This window comes from Podarcis tiliguerta (assembly GCF_965153285.1).
Source record: "Podarcis tiliguerta genome assembly, chromosome: 5".
NCBI classification, from domain to species: Eukaryota; Metazoa; Chordata; class Lepidosauria; order Squamata; family Lacertidae; genus Podarcis; species Podarcis tiliguerta.
The window spans coordinates 81,034,872-81,055,872 of NC_139538.1; the positions used below are offsets into that span (position 1 = coordinate 81,034,872).

Consider the following 21,001-nt stretch of genomic DNA (forward strand, 5'->3'; position numbering starts at 1 on the left):
ATGCTATTTTATTGTTTCTTAGCAAGGAAACTGTATATATGTACTGATTTTTAGCCTGCTGCAGCCAAACAAAATAAAATAAAAAGGTATGCCAGACTTTGTGTAGCTGAAGCGTTATATAATTATGCTGATTTTAATTAAAGTTGCTATATGAAACATTGAAAAAGCAAACAAACAAACCTCAAAACAAATTAGGCTGAGAATAATACCATGCTCTGGTCACAATGCATTCTCAAAATACTTCTGCCTCCAAAGGGTGAAAAGGCATTTCTGAGAATGATACATATGGTTTTGACATAACAACATACCATTGCAGTGGGAGAGGGGGAAAAACACCAAAGTCATGTGGTCAGTTTGCAAGTGCATTTTATTGTTTGAGGCAGGGTTAAAAAGTCCTTGATGTAGACAAGAAGAGATATCCAACCAGACTGAATGTGACACAAGGTGATTTCAAACACCCCTGCTTTGAACTCCACTGCCATGGTCAAAACATGTACTTACGATTCAAAACAGCCAGTCAAATGTAAATCTGTACAGCTCGCGGTTGTTTTGGGAAAATGGGTTCAAGTTCCCCCAAAAACTTTTTTTGGTATGTGTTAATGTCATACCAATTACCCTCAGGCCTCTAATTTTAAGCCTTTTGGGTCACGATTCAGTTTAATAAACTATTAATAGTTCCTGAAAATGGATTCCTCTTTTTGACCCACTGTAAAGCAATTCCTTTGCAGTCAACTCGTGGTGTAGAATTCTCATGTTGATATTCTTCTACATTTTCATATATACATAGCTGTATGCATTAAAATGCAGACATAACATGATACCGGAATGGTCACAATCCTGATATACACACACGAATGTAACTGCAGGACTCATGCACTTGCATCCAAAATATAGGACTTTTTAAAAACTTAAATTGGCTCCCAATGTTAAACCTGGATTCAGTCTTTCTCTTGACCTATTGCTATGTGAACGTGGAAACGGAGCTCAATGGCACTTTCTGTATGTATGCAGATATAGATAGATAGGTCTGGTTAGTTAAGGCATAGCCAAAATGCTGCCCTGTGGAAATGGTCGGATTTGAATTCCTGACTATTTGTCAGGGATTATGAGAACTGGAGTCCAACAAACATCTGGAATAAATCAAGATCTGCTGACTACCCTGGGTGAGATGCTCTATGACTTTGTGTGGTATAAATGACTGCTATTGAAAATATGGTAATCAGCTAGTGACCTGGTTTAGTATTTGCAAACACTAATTCCCCCTCCACATACAAAAGTTAATATATGGGTGGATAAGACCACCCTTCACATAAGGCCATGCGATCTGCTTTTCCACACTGTGAGCATGTCCTCGACCCAGAATGTGAATGGGGGTCAGAACCAGATGTTACAAGGCTGCCAGTGAAAACAACAGCCCAACACCTTATCTGCCTCTCCTCTCCACTAGTAATGTCAAGACATAAGAAGCATACAATGTGAACGTCCCTCATACTTCCCTGCAAGGAGCACAGGTGGAGAAGGGAAACCCAAAGCATGATCACGGTTTGTACTGCTAGGGGTTACAGAAGCAGGAGACCTGGCTGTTTTCAGTTGCAAACACATGTCTACTGTAATGGCTACTTTCAGCCTGAGACCGCTAACCCATTTCACAGAAGACTTTGTGGTCCCTCAGATGGTAATAGCTTTCATTACACAAACATAAGTTGGTTTTATATTTAGGGGATTTTATATCTATCAAAAAAATAGAATACAAAACAATCCTTTCAGGAAACACTTTAAAAAGACGATAGTTTTAGTTCACAAAAAGGCAAGAGGTGTGGTTAGCTCGATTTGGATCTATGCTGATGAGTAGTTAATAAAAGGACTGTCAATACTGCTTAAGGACACACAGATACATCTTTTGTGGTTCTGATTTCCACAAGTTAAGGTTAGGGGAGAGGACTTTGGCTCTTTTGTCCCTTCTCCTTTCCCAAAATTAATCCGGATCAGCAGTTTTTGTTGCTGTTTCCCTGCTCTTTCCATTCCTGCACTTTTACTTCTAAACCTCCTCTTTGCAAAAAACCTGACAACTATGAAACCAACTCCTGCCCAAGGAGCTTGGAATTAATATTAACACTTCCGCATGTTATCAAGTAATTTCCACCACCCCTCCAGCATTTGAAATTAAATCACATTTCTGACAGCTTTTGTTATTTCCCCCAATAAAGAAACAAAGCCACATACGGCATGGCTGCATTGTTTGTGCATCTACCATAAACACTTAATTCCTGAGAAAAAATAAAGGCAGGTAAGGAGGGGGTGTTCTTTGAAATTTCAAGCAGCAGCCAGGTTAACTGTTGTTGTTTGTGTGTGTGTGTGTGTGTTTGTGTGCACGCGCGCTCTCTCTCACACACACTCACAGTCACACACAGAGCTTTCTTACTCAACAGGCAAGCTTTAGATAAAACAGGGCTGGTTTTGTTAAAAGCAGCTGAGCATGCTCAGTGAGGCCCCAGGTGTGACCTTTGCTCTTCTGCAAGCAGCAATTGGGCCAGGCAATCCATCATGGTGTTCTTCCTGTCAGGCCTGGTGCTTCGCTGCAGCTGTCTGTCACACTGGTGGATGGGACCTGCTTAGAGGCAATCATGTCAATCTCTATGTGACTACTCAAGCTAAAGCAGAAGGATGATTTTGACAGGTCTGGCAAAGTCAGCAGAAGGTACTGGAGGACTTTGGTTTACACAAGCTTTTTTTTTAACCCCTTTTAAAGATGTGGATGAAGTTTGTGCTTTTGTGTGTGTGTGTGTGTGTGTGTGTGTGTGTGTGTGTGTGATGTGTGTAGCTAACGTGGATGGTTTTGCTGATGCGGAGTTCGCCTCAGAGCTGGTCGTCACGGATGAACCGGTTGCCTTCAGATTGCTTCCCGTAGTAGACATAGCGGCATTTCCCTAGGACACCTGCAGCAGAAGAGAAACGAAAAGGTTAGCGCTTAGTGCATCAGTATAATGGTTGCATGTGCAAGGAGATGGGAGCAGGAAAAGGTAAAGCTAGGAATTCCGTTCCGTAAAAAGTACTGTATAAAAATAAGACACCCATCCATGTGACGATGAGAACAAAAAGCTCCACTCATATATTATGCAAAGAAAGTTTAATGCCTCCCTCATCTCTCCCCTCCTCGCTTTCTCTTCCTCTACTTCCCCGTCCCCCACCCCTCATTAACTACAACCAAAAATGTCTCAAACTGACTGTAATTGATTGATATTAAAGAAGAAGAAGAAGAAGAAGAGTTTGGCTTTGATATCCCGCTTTATCACTACCCGAAGGAGTCTCAAAGCGGCTAACATTCTCCTTTCCCTTCCTCCCCCACAACAAGCACTCTGTGATGTGAGTGGGGCTGAGAGACTTCCAAGAAGTGTGACTAGCCCAAGGTCACCCAGCAGCTGCATGTGGAGGAGTGGAGACGCAAACCCGGTTCACCAGATTACGAATCTATCGCTCTTAACCACTACACCACAAAGATGCCAAGACTTAAAAACAGAGATACTGAATGTACTTTTGTTACCTATGGAGAATCTTTCAGTAAACTGCTATATGCTTAAGAGCTCTCAAGGTGGAGGAATAAGCTATTGGCCTGGATTGGACTAAACTCCCCAAACTTTTATATATGTGTGGGTTGGGGAGCAAAACTGGGTCTTTCTGCCCTGCCCACTCTGGGTATCTGTCCTGCAGGGAGTTCCAAAGCTTAGGATCAACAGCCCCCCCCCAAGGCTCCCTTCAAATACACTTAGCACACTTGGCTTGAACTTACACCATTGAACTCAATGGGAGACTTACTATTGAGTCAACGTGTAGGTGCGCACTAGAAATACATTTTAAAATAAGTAATTTTGGAAGAGTATGTTTTGAAATGCAAATTTTGATTTTAAAATTACACTTATCTACTTATTTAACTGCAAATATTCATGCATTTTTTAAAAATAAATAAATCATATAAATGCATGAAATTGGAAAAGACGTGTGGGTGAATGGAGTAAAAGTGTCAGGACCAAGAAAAAGACTGATTTACCCATTCCTCAGCCATTTCCTAGGAGTCAGCATCTACGGAAAACCAGGCTTTTATCTTCTAGAATGTCATTTTCCCATGAACACTGTGGATATCATTACCCCTTTTCATAAGGCTGAATGTGCTTTCAGATTCTAAGTATCAAAATTTAAAGACCACGAAGTGTGTTTTTTATTAGCAATAGTTTTGTTTTGTTTAATTAGCAACATTCCTCAGACTCCTTTGGCAGACGGCACTGATAAAAGCCCTCTGCGAGGGCTGCCATGTTTCTCAGAAATTGGGACTAAGGCTGTTTATGGAAATCCTGGTGAGAGAGTGCTCTTTGATGAATGCCGGAGACTGCAGCTAGGTGTCAGCGCTTAGAAAATGAGGCAAGGACATGAGGTATTAATATTGTCAATGATCTCTTGACAGGAAAACAGATACTGCATTCACCATCAGATTTTAAATAGACATCAAGTGCGTTAATGACAAAAGGGCAGGCTTCAAACAAAGGGGGCTATCTGGCGGTGTGCTGAGCGAGTCTTTGGGCTGGCAATAACCTGATCTGAAAAGACACTGTCATGGCTACAGACAGGCCTGGAATTGTGTGCGGTGACAGAAAACAGAGATGCTGACAGAGATACCGGTGCCATATTATGCCACGTATATTCTAACACTGTCTCCAGCCCTAACGAAACCTGACATCCTTTCCTATCACTTATAGTATTCTCTGTGGTTCCTGCAGAAGATTTCTCCCCAGACATCATTACAAACTCCACTGTAGTTTTAAAGTTCCTGGCAGGCCTGTTCTGTCATGGAGGTTGGGTCCTAGAGGCCTAAGGATAACCTCAGTCAATCTAAATTTGGAGTTTGCCGCAGAAGTGCTCTCATTTTCACTGAGATCTCAGCTACTTGAGGTGATCTGAACGCTAAAGTGTGAGGAGCTGTCACCTTGAATAAAATCCTTAAAGTAAAGGCGCTCAGTTCCTGGGATGTTCAGCAAAGATGTCGGACAGTCTGGCAGCAAGAAATGAAATCCAGCTGCTGCTGCTCGCCTGGGGATAAAGGTGCTTGGGCTAGTGACAGTTAAAGTCAGCTGATTTCGTTTTATTTTTTTTTATTTTTTTTGAACTCCTGCAGCCTACAATTGTTTAAATTAACGAAGTGTTGTCTCCACCGAGAGTCCCTACCAAGACGCACAGCTGTGATTCGATTGCCGGGCGTATTGTGTACACACTTCTGCTCAGAGGGTCCTGATAAAAGCACAGTTGAAAATGGTGCCACGAGACTTTATTTTTATCATGAAGGTTATTTGTAAAACAATAGGCGTCCTTATAATTTAAATGAGGTGACAGTGATTCACCCCTTCTTCCCGCATACACATACAAAAGCCTTTCTCTCTCCCCCCCTCCCTTAAACACACACACAGAGCAACTGCAGAGAACTGTGAAAATTATAGGGGGCTGTGGGCTATAGTCAGAGCATTTCATGATCAGATACAGCATATGTGGATTAGGGAAACCAACCGCTTCTGTCTCTGTAGGGGATATAGCTCCCCTATCCCAACATGTTGTGTATGTGTTTGTGCGCCCACAATTTGTTCATTTAGTTGCACCTTCAGAAAATAATTCCAAAAACACGTGTTTTTTAAAAAAAGAGGGAATGAGACCCCCACCCTATTTAGTGGTATTTTTAATTAAAGTATCCAGCACTGGTCATAATAAGCTAAGGATATTTCCAATGCATCAGGAGCCATGAGCTCCCTGATCAGGCTCTTGAAAAATGACAACATGAGGTCTCTTGAGGGATCATCTTCCCCCAAATGAGGCTCCTAATTTTTCTTAAGTAGCCGCTTCCACCATCACCATAAGATGTTAAAACTATAATTATGAAAAAATTGCATTGGGAAGATTCATTTTTAAATACACCCTTTATCTTTTAAATGTTTTCCCTCTGCGGAATGGATGTTCTAATTATAACGGCTAAGTAACAATCTTGCAATCGCTCGCATGCACTGAGAGATCGGTCTCACTTGAACACTACATTGTAATGTCAGCACGATAGACCTTCCAGAGCTGGGGCTGGGGGGAGGGAGGACCAATTATCACCATAAATAAATACACACATGCATACTAAAGCAAGTTTTTTGTTTTTTAAAGCATTGGGTGTGCATTGCTCAGGACTCTTGGATAGCTAGGTTACAATATACACATTTTTCAAGATGTGAGACTCAATTTTGTAAATTTATTTTCTTGACTAGTTGGGAGTGAAAAGGTCATGGGATATAGATACTTGTGTTTGTGTATGTATATATGTGTGTATATATATATATATGTGTGTGTGTGTGTGTATGTGTAATGTTTAGGAGGGGATTCCACCTTACCTTACTTAAACCTATAAAGCAGTTAAGGGTTTTTCATTCCTTCTCACCAGCAAATTGTTAACTTTAACAATGTCATAGTGATGCAAGGCTCTGTCCTCAGCTTACCACAGTCTGTGCACTGCATTACAAGGCTCTTTCCACAGCTTCCCACCAGCCACACTTCCTGGTGAGATTTGCTAAGGTAAGTCGCAACCCCTTCCCACCAAAATCAAATAGATTTCTCTCTCCACCCACCTTGGGTGGAAGTAGGTTGGTGATTTTGCGGAAAGACACCTGCATTCCGCAACAGAGCAGAGTAAAATACCCAAGTTGCTGCTTATTTCTGAGGAACTAGGAGGGAAATTTCAGCCAAGTTCTTCCCTTCTGCCAAGGATAATCTAGTGAAATAGAACATTTTAGAGCATGGCAACATCGCCTCCTGTACAGACAAGAGCAAGCGCCTCAGTGCAAGCAGCTGGTACAGACAAGAACAGCAGCAAATCGCACCTCACCACCATGGCTGCAAGAAAGGCCTGGAGGTGGGGTGGGTGGCGGGAAGAAAGAGGTGAGATTGGAGTCAGCAGGGAACGCATGTTGGGAAAATCTGCAATGAAGATTATAGGAGGAGAAACATGCGAATTTTCCAAACCAGGCCAGGAGAAGCTGCAATAATGCTCAGTTTAAACTATCAGTCAAGCTGATGTGTGATTAAATTCGGTCTGGTGTAAATGTACTTCAGAGTTCCCACTGCAACTGTGGATGAAATGTGTGCTCTTTTTCAAAAGAGAGGAAATAAAGGAGCAGGAGGGGGCAGAGATGCACTGCAAGCCTATTTTTAAATAACTAAAATTCTCACAGAATCTTTTCCCGGGTTGGGGGGTGGGGCGGGGGAGTGGATTTGCCCAAATCCTTGGGAATAAGCAGACAAGCTGATATGCAATAATAAGCTGTATTGTTCCAGGGTTGTATTATGTCACTATGATCTAGTCAGGCCACAATCTAGAGGTTGCTTTATACGACCCAGGCTGCTATATAGTTTAAAGCTCTCTAACACGTTAAGGAGCTGAGCCATTAGGTTGACAGATATATTTTTTTTAAAAAAAAGATTTCAGAGCTAATGTTTCCATTATGCATATCCTGGCAGTGGAACAAACAACACATTGTTCCTTAGATGTCATACTTCGTTTGTGTAAAAAAAAAGGGGGGGGGGGACAGGGAGAATCTCTTCCTCCTTGAATGACAGTGACATGATGACCTTTGATCTAGGCATATGCTATCTACAGATCCACTCCCTCTGGTGAAAATGAGCCCATTTACAGCATATTACCTTAAATCATTCAAAGTAGCTGTGACCCTTGGGTGTGAGTAGGTTGGTGACTTTGCAGAAAGACATCTGTATTGTAAATGATGACAAACTGCAATGTGGAAGGCCTTACTTACTTACTTACTTATTTTCTTATTAAGAAGAGAGCTTGGGATGTTTGGTTTTATAGGCTAACAGAGCTGGAAGAGAAACAACAGCTGAATACGGATGACCATTTGCCAAGTGGACAGTTGCTGTTTGGGGAATGCTCTTCTGCATTTACTCAGAGTCACATGGAATCACTGAGTTAGCCAGTTGTTGTTACCAATTCTGCCAAGCAACGAGGATCATTTTTTGTACTTCCCTCCCCGCTCCCCACTTTCTAACTGGATGTGGATGTGTCTTAAGAGTATTAAAATGGGCACCTGACCAAGGGATGCAAATGACACTGTGGTAAATGTCAGTTGGGACAGTGGTCATCTATATTCACCCAATAGGTCAGCAAATCCAGCACCCACTCACTGAAGAACAACAGCTCGCTGTATCTACTGAAAGCAAATTAGCAACGGCAGTTGAAGGAGGACTTTGAGTGAATGTTAGAAAGAAAACACTCTCCTAATTACATCAAGATGACTAGACATGATCATGGAATTTTCCCTCCTGGTAGCTTTCAGGAAAATTTTGAGCACGCATTGTTTGAAGGGTGTGTTTGAAGGGTGCTTTAGGCACAGAGTACAATGTATTAAAGTACTGCTTAAGTAATGCCAACTCCAAAATGTTCTAGGAAACCACCAAGAGGGGAAATTCCATGACCAAGTCTAGCTATCTTGATGCAATTAGGAGAGTGTTTTCTTTCCCTAATGTTCACCCTCAGTTCAACTTCCAGCTCCATTACCTCGAGTTTGCCTTGAGTAGATGCATTAAAGCCAATGTTTTTCAATGGGTGGATTCTGATTCCATAACTGGATTGCACCCCAACATTAGTTAGGTCACATCAAAGGTACTACCACTCTTTTCTTTGGTATAAGAGAGAGAAGAAGAAAAGGAAAGAGAAACACAGAACAGGGGAAGAAGGGTAGGAAAAGACATTAGAAAATGGACAAAGAGCCACTTAGGATATAATTTCTTATGCACCTAGAGGCTGTCCTAGGGACCATAAGATAGATCCAATGTACCCCTTTGACACTGGAGAGAGAGAGAGAGAGAGAGAGAGAGAGGGAGCTCTGCTGTCAAAGAGGGAGACCTGACTAAGTTCCAAAATGGCGGCGTTCCAGGAAGCAGATGGGATCCAATGGACCCTGAGCCCTCCCAGTTCTCGGTTTATGCACACTTCTTAGCATGTTTAATTCCCCGTTCTCCTTTCCTTTCCATTGTTTCTGGTGGGTAAAAAATGTTGGTGAGGACCTTAAACATTTTGTTGGTAGACTGGAAATAGATGGCAAAATGCAGAGCATTTCAAGTCAACCTTGCTAGCAGAGATATGCACTATGTCAGATGAAGCAGTTAAACTGCCATAGTCACCCCTATCCCACATGGCCCAGTTTAGGATTCCAGCCTAATTTAGTAACAAATAAATTTTAAAGTGAGCTCCCAGACCTGTTTTGTTCTTGACCTTCGCTACAGTATTTTAAAATTGCCAGCCATGCTATGGTGGCCATTGTAAGCATGAAAAGAAAATTGGCTAGGCATAGCAATTGTGATTAATATTGAATTGTTTTGTAGATGGATGAAAAAGAAAATTAGGATACATTTAATGAATAGGAAAATTAGTCAAAATCTTAATAAAGACACTGAAATACTGGTTATATGTAATCACATGATCTTATGAGGAGGGCTGATTTGAAGAACCAAATGATTTTGATTGGTTCAAGATTATGACACTAGGTTGCATCTATTAAGATTGCTGTGATCTTTTGACTGGTGAATAAAAACCATGTGTGTAATATGGAAGTGTATTAAAAACATTGCTTTAGATATGGTTCTTTACATCCTCCTTATTTTTGAGGCTGTCCCTATGCACATTTGGAGAATGCACCATTTTCTTTTGGGTTTCTGGGAGGTATATCTCTAGGAACCTCTTTTTTAAATTCTCCAACAGTGCTATGCTGTTGTTTTTCCATAATAACAATATACAAACGGGGGGGGGGGCATTGCACCATTTAGGGCTGGGGAGCACGTGCACTGCATGCAAAAGATCTGGCATCTCCAGCCCAAAACAATCTCAAAAATATGCATTGCGAATAAATGAAAGAGTAGCCCAACTGGAAGGGGACGCAGGTGGTGCTGTGGTCTAAACCACTGAGCCTTGGGCTTGCAGATCGGAAGGTCGGCGGTTCGAATCCCCGCGACGGGGTGAGCTCCTATTACTCAGTCCCTGCTCCTGCCAGCCTAGCAGTTCGAAAGCATGTCAAAGTGCAAGTAGATAAATGGGTACCGCTCCGGCGGGAAGGTAAACGGCGTTTCCGTGCGCTGCTCTGGTTTCGCCAGAAGCAGCTTAGTCATGCTGGCCACATGACCCGGAAAAACTGTCTGCGGACAAACGTCTGTTCCTTCAGCCAGTAAAGCGAGATGAGCACCGCAACCCCAGAGTCGTTCGCAACTGGACTTAACTGTCAGGGGTCCTTTACCTTTTAGCCCAAATGGAGTGCAATGGGAGTTCAGATATACCAATAAATTCTCAGGATGAGACCCAAAAGAGGCCCATAGGTACATGCAAGCACATCCTTATGTTTCCATATGTCCTTCTCCAAACACAGCTCTCTCTCCCCCCCCCCCCCCCCGCCATTGGATGCCTCTCCTCAATTGCCTTCAGCCTTTTTGAATTTAATGTGGCCTGGGCTGTTTTAGGAAAAGAATCCTCAGAAACACCTCCGCATGTGGCCACTTGGATCCCAAATAAGGGCTGAGTTTCTGCAATACAGGTAGGGGTCACTAGAGCATACAACTGACAGATGGCATAATGTGCAACTGAAAGAAACGGTACATGAAAGGGTAGCCCAGCACATCTTATCTCATTGGCAATGCAAATAGATACTGGGGAGAAACAGGCCAGGTTCTGAAACACACAGCACCAAAGATGAAACAAAATTGTATTCACATTTGACTGATGTTACTATGTAAGTTTAAGGTTAGCATTAATAATTATAGCACAAGACATGGCCTTGTTGTTTCCAGTGGAATGGAGAGCGAGTTTCCAAAGCTAAGAAATCTATCCCCACGTTAGCTGCTTTGCCTCTGAAGTGAAGGTCTTGACCACTAGAGGGCAGCATTAATTTGTCAAACGAAGAGGCCAAAGCCAGCAAGCGAAGTATTCTTTGAGGACAATTAAAGCAATCCTGTTTACTTCCTTCGCAGTCCACTTTATGTTTTGTAAGGATCAGTGGCTTGAATTTATAAGTGCAATGCTTTCAGCCTTCTGCATTGAAACTTGACTTCTGTGAGGCTGAAAAAAATCCCACTTACCATCAATATGCGGGCAAAGCTGACAGTAACAAAAATATGACCGTATCTTATGTAGTCCAAGGAGAAAGATCAAAGGCGTGTGTGTGTGTGTTTTAACAGTGGCCACCAAATTGTAGCCGAATAAAATGCAGAGGGCAACATTTGGGTCAGCAATTACTACTGAATTTCACCGAAAGTCATATTTTGAAGCAAAATTTGAAGCGCCCGATTAAAAGAAACACCTGGGAATTTTGAGGGAAGCAAAGTAAGTATTTTGATAAGACTTAACACCATTTCTCAGGTAGGTTCTGCCTCTGCCCACCTGACATTTGTTTAAAAGGGAGATAGCTGCCATAGAAATACAAGCAACTGCTTTGATGTTCATGTTATTTCCGCCATGTGTGATAGGACATCGTATTTTATTGCGGAGGAATTCCAGAAGATCAACCCTGTTAGTCTGTTGTAACAAAAACAATGAAGTGTCTTGTGGCACATTAAAAGCGAACCAAGTTTCAGAGGCAAAAGCACACTTTATCAAGCAACATCTTTCTTTTTTTAAATTTTTGGAGGGGGGGCGTCTTGTCTTTGAAAGCTCATGCCAAGATTAATCAGTTAGTCTTCAAGGTAAGATGCCGCAAGACACTTGGATAAAATTTAAACCAATTTGTGCGCTTCTCCTTGTTTGTGTCATTTTTGCATGTGAACCTTATGAAACCTGTTCTATCTCTGCATTTAGAAAAATATATGCACAAAATACTTATCCGAAAATATATCTATTTACACTGCATTCTTTACACTGATTGCCCTTTAAAACTTAAAAAACAGCAACAATGAGCAATAGCTATTCCAATTTAGGTCATCCGATAAATGTAAAATCTTATGTTTATTAGAAAGTAAGCCCACTGTATTCAATAGGATCTACTCCCTAGTCAGAGTGTTGAAGATTGCAACACAATTTTAATTCTAAATACAGTGGTACCTCAGATTAGGTTACGGAGGTTCGTTCTTAACCTGAAACTGTTCTTAACCTGAAGCACCACTTTAACTAATGGGGCCTCCTGCTGCCGCTGCGCCGCCGCTGCACGATTTCTGTTGTCATCCTGAAGCAAAGTTCTTAACCTGAGGTACTATTTCTGGGTTAGCGGAGTCTGTAACCTGAAGCGTATGTAACCTGAGGTACCACTGTACTGGGTTCTGAATTGGTTGTGAACTCTCAGGAAAGCGTTTTTTGGAATGTGGTGAGCAGCTCACTGAAAAATTAATTCACTGTGTACCTGAAGTGGGGAAAGCAACATCTATAGCCCCTTCCATGCATTAATCACATGAAGGGGACCTACACATTGAAAGGAGAAAGTGGGGCGGGGGGCACATGCTAGTCCATCCCCAAATGCCACATGGCTTTCTCACCACTGATGAATTCTGAGTGTGGATGCAGTTGAAATCCCACATAATAGGTGTGGATGTCTGAGGAGGGGAAGTTATTCATGTAGAAAGCTGGCACAGAGGCAGTAGACCTGGCAAAGCTGTGTGATGTTGCCCAATGAGCAAGAGCTTTCAGTGGACCCTCTGCACACAATTAGCATGTGAAGGTGGGGTTACATTAAGGGTCATTGGGAAGGGGATGTACATAACATGTCCAGTGTTCCGAATTTCATTGAACCTGAATTTTATTGCTGCTGTATCTTATGACAAATGCTGTTGTCCTGTTCTGCTTATTGAAAAGTTATGTGGAATTAGATTTGCATAAGTCTAACGTGAAATTAGGGGTGAAAGAGAATTTTATTTGGCCCCCATTTCTAAGTGAAGTGACTACTAACACACTTTATTACACAGTGTGTAATTTTTCTTTGGATTTCACACTTCTCTGTATTCTACAATACAGTTCTGAACTAAAGAAACATGTTAAAAAAAATACATACTTTAGGGTAAAAGACATCTTAAAATGTACACAGAGATAAAATACAGTTAAATGTTTGTTTATTTATTCAATCAGATAAATGTAAAAATGTCATGAAACAGATTTATCAACATGTGTGAAATTAACACAATCTGGAAATAGACATATTTGTTCTTCCCTAGCTGAGATAGCGGCACTTGTGTAGTTTTCTTACAAACCATCACAGCTACTTCAGACTTTCCTTGTTTGTGGCACCTACCTAGGGTTGCCATATTTCAAAAAGTAAAAAACCAGGACAATAAGCCCAATCCGACCCACCACCTTCAGGTGGGGCAGGGAGAGGAAAGGCTGCTGTCCTGTATTTAGTGGGTGTGGGTAGCCAGGGACTTTGTCAGGGGGTGGTTGATGGGGCCCCATGGCTCAGGTCTTTTGTACTAGGCCCTGATCTCTTGTCCAAACTCCCCTCTTTAAAATTTCCTTTAAAACATGCTTACAGAGCCAGTGGGCATGATGCCAGTGAGAGCCCCCCCCCCTTGACGTGAAGAACTCAATCTATGTATACTATACTGGGTCCAGAATATTCTGTGGTATCCCATAAGCCCTGGCAGCAAGAGGCAAAAGTTTTAGGTTACTTTGAAAGTCCGTAGATATAAATCAAAACACCAAGATTTGCTTCATGGGCCTGTGACCACAGTCTTTGCTGTTAACCTGACAGCTGGTGGTTCAAACCTACCCAGGGACAGCTGTGGGCAGGATTCCTGTATTCCAAGGGGTTGGGCTAGATGAACCTTGGTATCCCTTCCAACTTTACAATTCTCTGATTCTATGACCACCAGCAGCTACCCCTTCCTTCCTTACAAGAGAAGACCATGAACACCAACACAGCAATATAATTATTACATGCAGGTTACCTTAAGCCAAAGCAATCCACTTGCTAACTGTTCATTTTTATGGAGTGTTCATATGTTAGGGTCCCTGTCCACTATAATTAGAAAAGTTAGAAAGCTTTGCCCATTTTATTTAATTGTCAGAGGGTTGTTTTTTCCTCCTAAGAAATTAAATCCCAATGGAAAATAAAATATTTCGCACAGACCACAGATAGTGGTGCCTTTGCCACTTTGTATTAATCAATGTGTCCTCCATCAATAATAGCACCACATTAGTGACCTGGGGCAGGATCTCAAGACCCATAAGACTAGTTTCATGAGCCAAACAGGCTCCAGGCATGTTCTTTTCAAACAGAAGCCTGCCATCCTGCATGATAAATTTCTTCTGAAACTGAAAGGCATTTCAAAAAAAAGGAGTTTTTGATACGGCATGGGTCTGTTTGTGTGCACCTGCTGTGTGTGCTAAAACAACCACAAAGCAGCCCATTAGATTAGCACAATTGCATGAGACTTAGTAACTTTTAGATCCTGGACCTGTATTTCAACCCTTTTTTTAATATTTAAAATGATGTAAATAGACGCTGAACAACATACTATATTCACACTAAATCTCTTGACATCTTAATGGTTTGGCCTTCCTGGTGCAACAGATGACAAGGATGTCCATATTTGGCCAGGTTAAAAAAGCGCGCATGGGGTGTGGGTGTGTTTGGTCTATTGACACTTTCCCCTTCTAACAATCAAAGTGTGTTTCAAACAAGATGCTGGAACTGAGCTATGAAATGTACCATGAGAAAGCACACACCCTATGGCATGTTCTTCCAAGGCTCCATTGGCGCATGGCTATGTCTGCAAAATACTCAATATGCATGGTGTTCTAGCCAGGCATATGCTGTGTGTGAGAGAGACTCATGACTTGGAGTTGCCACCAATACAAATTTGGCACAGTGGCAGCTGCTCATGGATTCATGTGCTAATTGGTAAGAGTAATTGCTACCTTGATTGTGTTCCTACAAAAAAAAACTTAATTAAAACAAATGCCTGCGTAGCGAAGACAGTGCACATATACATGCATCTCCAACAGCAAACAAACGAATTACTCAGTTTGTCCAACAGCAACTGCTTTAAGAAGTTTATATTTGCAGAAGCTTATGGGACACTGCTGCCATAAGTCCACCAACTTTAAGCCTGCCTGGACTGGACTGGACACTTTCTCAAGTGCATGTGCTAACATGGTATCACCAAAATAGGCTGACCTCACCATGCTCAGTCAGGAGTAAAAAAGCATATGTTGTGTGACTGACCACAGTACAAACTTGAAAGCAGACTTTGGGTGCAAAAAGTGTAACAGATTAAACAGGAGCACCGATTCTCTGCATTAGCCCCTTTTGAAAAAGTTACCAGTAGGTAACCATGCCCCACTGAAGCAACCAAATACTCAAACACTCCAAGATGGAACTTCAGTAGGATGTTATTGTGGGCAGAATTCTAACTGTAGTCAGAAGAAAACATTTTTGTCAGATTTTCCTAATCTAAATTAAAGGGGGCTTCTCACTTAACATTACTGGTAAAGAAATGCTTGGGGATAATAATGTAAGAACCTTAATACATGTGCCACACAGAAATCTGTATGAGAGAGGCCACAAGAAAAGTAAGATTCTGGAAGCAGCACAGTTGTGTAGGTCTTCTCATGTAAGATACTTGTGTGTTTGGTGAATCTCACAGTATATTTTTGGTGCACCTCCATGTACTCTTTTTTTTTCCCCAGCACAAAAGTAAACCTGATATAAGGAAAACCCAACCATGAGGCATGCTGGGGCAGAAGCCTCAAGGTAGCAGATTTTTGGCACCATTAAGGGTGACCAAGTGGGAGTCAGACAGAGAATACTACTGTACGCTTGAATGGGTTCACTCTTTAATTCCAAATAAATTTGCACTGGTGGATTGTGCCCCTGCTATTAAGTGCAGGTGGGGGATGACATTTGGATTGTTCACACCACAATATTTCGGCCAGTTCATGACATGAGAAATAGCCCCTAACACATCACACACACACTCATATATATATATTCTACCATGAGAGGGTTAAAGAGTACTCTGATAGCTGGGAAACGGCTGCTGTTGATACCAGTGAGGTCTTCTCTTTAACTAGATCCTTCAGGAAAAAAAAACAAATTAATCAAGAGCTAGCTGAAGTGGGTTTAATGATTGCATTCTGCATACAATCAGCTTTTCCCTTTTCAAGGGCCATCAATATGTCAAGGGAAGACATATCTGAAGGATATAGCTCTTAACATCAAGGTTATCTATTCTCCGCAAGGCTCCCACTCCTTACCGGGGCTGATACTTTACGCTGCCTGTGTCTAACATTTTCATCAACTCGGCAATCAATCAAGGTAATAATGTTGTGCAAAAAATCAATTAACAACGCAATTAAACTTTCCTTATTATCTCAAAGGGCTGAAATAATACCTGAAGGGGAGATAGACTCACTGAATGCAGACATCCATAACCCAATGTGAAAGTGAATTATGAGGTTAGACAGATGTAGGCATGTACCGGCGCGGTTATTTTCAATGGGGTATAGCTCATGCAGGCAGCCTATCAGTCACTGCAAATCCTATATCCTAAAATTCCAAATTACTTTTAAGAAATATATGATGTGCAATACCCAATTCATATTCCCTTTTAAAGATAACACACACATCTACAGCAGCAGTGTGTGCATGCACACACACACACACACACACACACACACCTACCCAACCCCCAGAAACCTGAACAAGAATATTATTCAAAGACAAAATGATATTTCAGAGAGAACATAAAATATAAAAGCTATAATAACATTTACATCTGTATACCACCCATGTCAGTAAATGCAGGCCATCAATTATACATAATCTGAAGCATATATAAAGGAGCTAAAAACGATGTGGTACAGCGTTTTAAAACCTAGAGGCTTAAATTCGCAAACACCTACATCTGTGGTGCCATCAAACACCATGAAGGAATAGCCCCAGTTTAGACATAATACGGCAGCATCAGTTACGATTCAAGTATTACTCATTTAAAATAAGACAGAGCGACTGTATTATTTAGCAATTACACTCAGCTCTCGCTGAAATACCGTTCCCCAGAGGCGGGATTTTAAAAGTGCATCAAAATAAGAACTATTAACCCATTGCAGAGAGGAGGATAATTCGAGATCTTCTAGAATTAAAGACTGAAAATTTCTTGATGCATGTTGGATATAGCAGGGGGAAAGGGAGCCAGCATTCAAACGCACCTAATTGTAAACTGGCATGTGAACGCTCCTTCAAAACTCAAAGGAGATGTTAAAAATGAAAGGGTGTAATACAAACAGAATTAGGCGGCTTTGTATGAAAGTGGCCCTTGTTTCCCTGTATTCTATAGATGCTCAGAGCTACACTGACACTTCTTGATTAGAAATAAAAATTAACAAAGCAACCTAGAAAACTATCTGAAGAGGAATAAATCCATCTTTCCAATAATCATCTGGGGTACCAAATGCTGACAAACAAGACCAAACAATAAAACCACCACACATGCCCTCTGACATTGCCCTCTTGATTCTATTTATTAAGCATCTCTTGATGTCTTCCATAACAGAAGAGCACTACAAAGCAATTCTCCCAGCTGCGGTTACTTAAGTACATAGCAGCTGCATTTTCAAAATGGTCTGTTTTTACAATTAGCGCATGTACGGCAAAGATACTTATTTGCACCAACAACCCCTTCCTCACCCCCCCTCCACTCATCCTTGGTTTGCAATTCTTCCTGGTTTTGTCCTCTGTTATCACCATGAGTTGTTGACGCTGCCAAGGAAGCATGTTACAATTGCAGGATTAGTCCAAGACAATCCTTGGCAATTTCCGCCATTTCTGAAGCACCATACATGCCCGCCTCCCACAACAACTTGGAGTTTTGAATCACCAGCATTACAGGACAATTAGGGAATTCCTATATTAGTCTTAAATGAACATAATTAATATGTTTTTGTCTGCAATGACTTCATTGTGCGCCTATCAACTGGAACCATTCCTGCTGTGTACTTGATTCCACAGACGATGGCGGGGGGCATGTAGCATTTTAAATGATGTGCTGGTGTGCCTGCTCTTTATATGCTGTGGTTTATGTGTTATTCATGGGTTACATTTCGAAGCATGGACGAAACACAGATGTAAATGTTATTAAAGCTTTATGCGACTTAGGCCTTTTGTGAGATATGTCTTTGTTTCCAAATAATTCTTTTAACTATCACAAATAACCAGCAGTACATGACAATGTCTTGAGAGGGGGGCTTTTTTATTGCCTTACTAAGCCTTTGTGATGAAAAGTGACTCCCCGCCCCCCCTAATGCTCTCTCTTTGTCAAAATAAAATGCAGTATGATTTGGCAGACAACAGAGTTATGTCTGCAGGGTAATACTGAAGAAGACCCCATTTTTAAAACATGCTTGTTATACAGTATCAGAACCAAAAGTTACTTGATTTCTGACTTAGCTGTCAAAGATAGGGGTTCAAACACCAGAGGCCTAAGACTGGCATGCTTCTCAACTTGATTTCTCTCCATACTGTCATTAACATTTTTATTCCAGGAATTCGAGATGGACGTGGCAGTAGGACAATGCCCTGCCAGATCACAGTACATCACTTTGCCATTCTCTACGTCAGTGTGTATTCCGACAATTTTCAAATTAAACAACTTGTCCATTGGCTGCTCTGTCCAGATCCGAACTAAAGGCAGAGACTCTTAACACAGAAGTTACAGAATCTTCAGTGTTGCTCTGTAAGAATGAACAAAGAAACAGAAGTACTGCCATGTGACAACATCACCAGTCTTGCACTAATAGGCCCACAAAACTTATTTCTGGACCATGAACTATGGCCCCTGAAGGATAAGTTTGTACCACAGTGACACAGTCCCTGCTTGGATGCCAAAGCGGACTTGCCTGATCAGATCCAAGTGGATCACTATGGCCCAGACTAGATCAGTGATTCATTTCTTAATCCACAGTCTGGTGCATGCCACTACGAGGTTGTCTAAGGGTTGTGCACAGCATATGTTGGCTCTCCCATGTCCCCATAAAATTCCCCACGCAAGTGATGTGACCTCAAGTCCCATTGCTCCTAGGGCTGGCTGAATACACTGTTTCCAAAGCCTTACGGGGGGCGGGGGAGGTAGCAGCAATTTCATAAGTACTTTTAATATGCTTTCCCAGGAAGACTTAGGGCTCATCCCACTTGTCCAGTACTTTCTAGGCACGACTCCAAGAGGTTTTCCTTTTGTGCCTCCGCTTTCCTCCAGGAAAGCCCGCCATTTACCACTGATTTCTTAAACAAATCTTTGCGGAGGTGCAAAAGAAAAACCTTCTGGACCCATGCCTAGAAAGCATGGGGTAAGTGCAAGTGTGAATGAACCCTCAGTCCTGCCCCCTTTGAAAACTAGGATGGGCCAGACTTCAACGGGTTTATATTGTAAAATTGCTTTGAGATGTCTCATAGGAAACAATTCATAAATGGAATTAACTGATTAGTTAGTGCTGCAGCAAAATGATGTGCTGCCTTCTTTTGTTAGTCCTTTTGGATGCAGGGTTCAAATTCACACTGGATGCTGGCCTCGAGTTACCACCTTTCAACCTGACAAATAATGAACACTCCAGCCATTCTCAGCAGCAGCCCTGTGCAAAATGAGAGTAAAGTACAGGGGGGCCAGTGTAGCTGGAGATAACTTGTTGCACCATTTTACTTTAATTGCCTTTAATTTAAGGCCTATAATATTTGGCACTTGAAACTTTATCAAATGATGCTACAGGAGACCAAAGCGTAGAGCAAACAAACTTTTTTCAACAAGTGCAACTCTTTATTAATGGCTCACAGTGGCTGCCACCCTGGGTTTCAATTCTCCACGGGTCATCTCCACAACTACTTCCCCCCCAATTCACCCACTTTCATTACATCTGCTATCATTACAGTGTCCCTTCTAAGCTATTGCAGCAATCACATAATAAGGTGTTCAAGCAAAGCAACTTATGGAAAACAATTCTTGTTTTAAATGGTGTTGTTCTTTGCTGACTTTTCTCAAAAAACAACAATGAACCAACACTTGTTTCTGATTAAATTAAAAGCACAACTTTGAAATGGTTATGACGCACAATTCAGCCTTAACTAAAAATATGGACGCTCTCCATCCACAATACATTTTCCTACTTATTACAGACAAAGCTCCCTCAAATATCAAGACCTTCTAAAAGTTAAGAACCAGTAGCAAGCAGCAACCCTTAACCTAGGGAAAAGAAGGGAATTGTAAGTGGTCAGTTTCAGCAAGTAAGCCCTTCGAAACAGCAGCAGGCCAGAGCAAGCCATGTGATAAGATTTCCAGGTTCTTGGTCAAGGCTGTCTTCTCGTCAGCTCACCAGAGAGGACATTATGGATACTTGTTCTTACTGCAAACTGGCCTTCCTGCCCTTTGCCGTTGTGACTTGGGCCAGGTCTGACCTTTTATAGTTGATTTCATGTCCTGCCAAAGTGGAGCACAGCTACATAGAAGTGGATGGCTACCACAATTTTTAGCTTTATTTCACCTTTAAAAGTATTTCCTCCCCCCCCCCCCCGCCAGCTGTGTTATACAGTGGTACCTCGGGTTAAGTACTTAATTCGTTCTGGAGGTCTGTTCTTAACCTGAAACTGTTCTTAACCTGAAGCACCACTTTAGCTAATGGGGCCTCCTGCTGCTGCTGTGCCACTGGAGCACGATTTCTGTTCTCATCCTGAAGCAAAGCTCTTAACCCGAGGTACTATTTCTGGGTTAGCGGAGTCTGTAACCTGAAGCATATGTAACCTGAAGCGTCTGTAACCCGAGGTACCACTGTAAACTGGTAAGCAAGGATGATCCCTCTCCTGCAACCTACACACACAGAGAGAGAGAGGGAGAGAGAGAGAGGGAGAGAGAGAGAGAGGCATTTCTGTTTATAGCAAAGATGAATAGCATGATGGCTCTAAAATTTATGGACTCGAGGTGCAATTAATATCAGAGTGTTTGGAAAGCATATACACAGCTATTA

General features: G+C 41.8%; 1 protein-coding gene across 1 annotated transcript in view; it reads right to left on the bottom strand.

The window, feature by feature from the left end:
• Positions 1-349: 349 nt before the first annotated feature.
• The window catches only part of LRMDA (leucine rich melanocyte differentiation associated), a 740,402-nt gene continuing 719,750 nt past the window's right edge, over positions 350-21,001 (bottom strand). Inside the window, exon 7 of the mRNA XM_083440596.1 lies at positions 350-2,936. Coding sequence (XP_083296722.1) covers positions 2,857-2,936 — 80 coding nt within the window. The 3' untranslated portion in view covers positions 350-2,856. The remainder of the gene's footprint in view (positions 2,937-21,001) is intronic.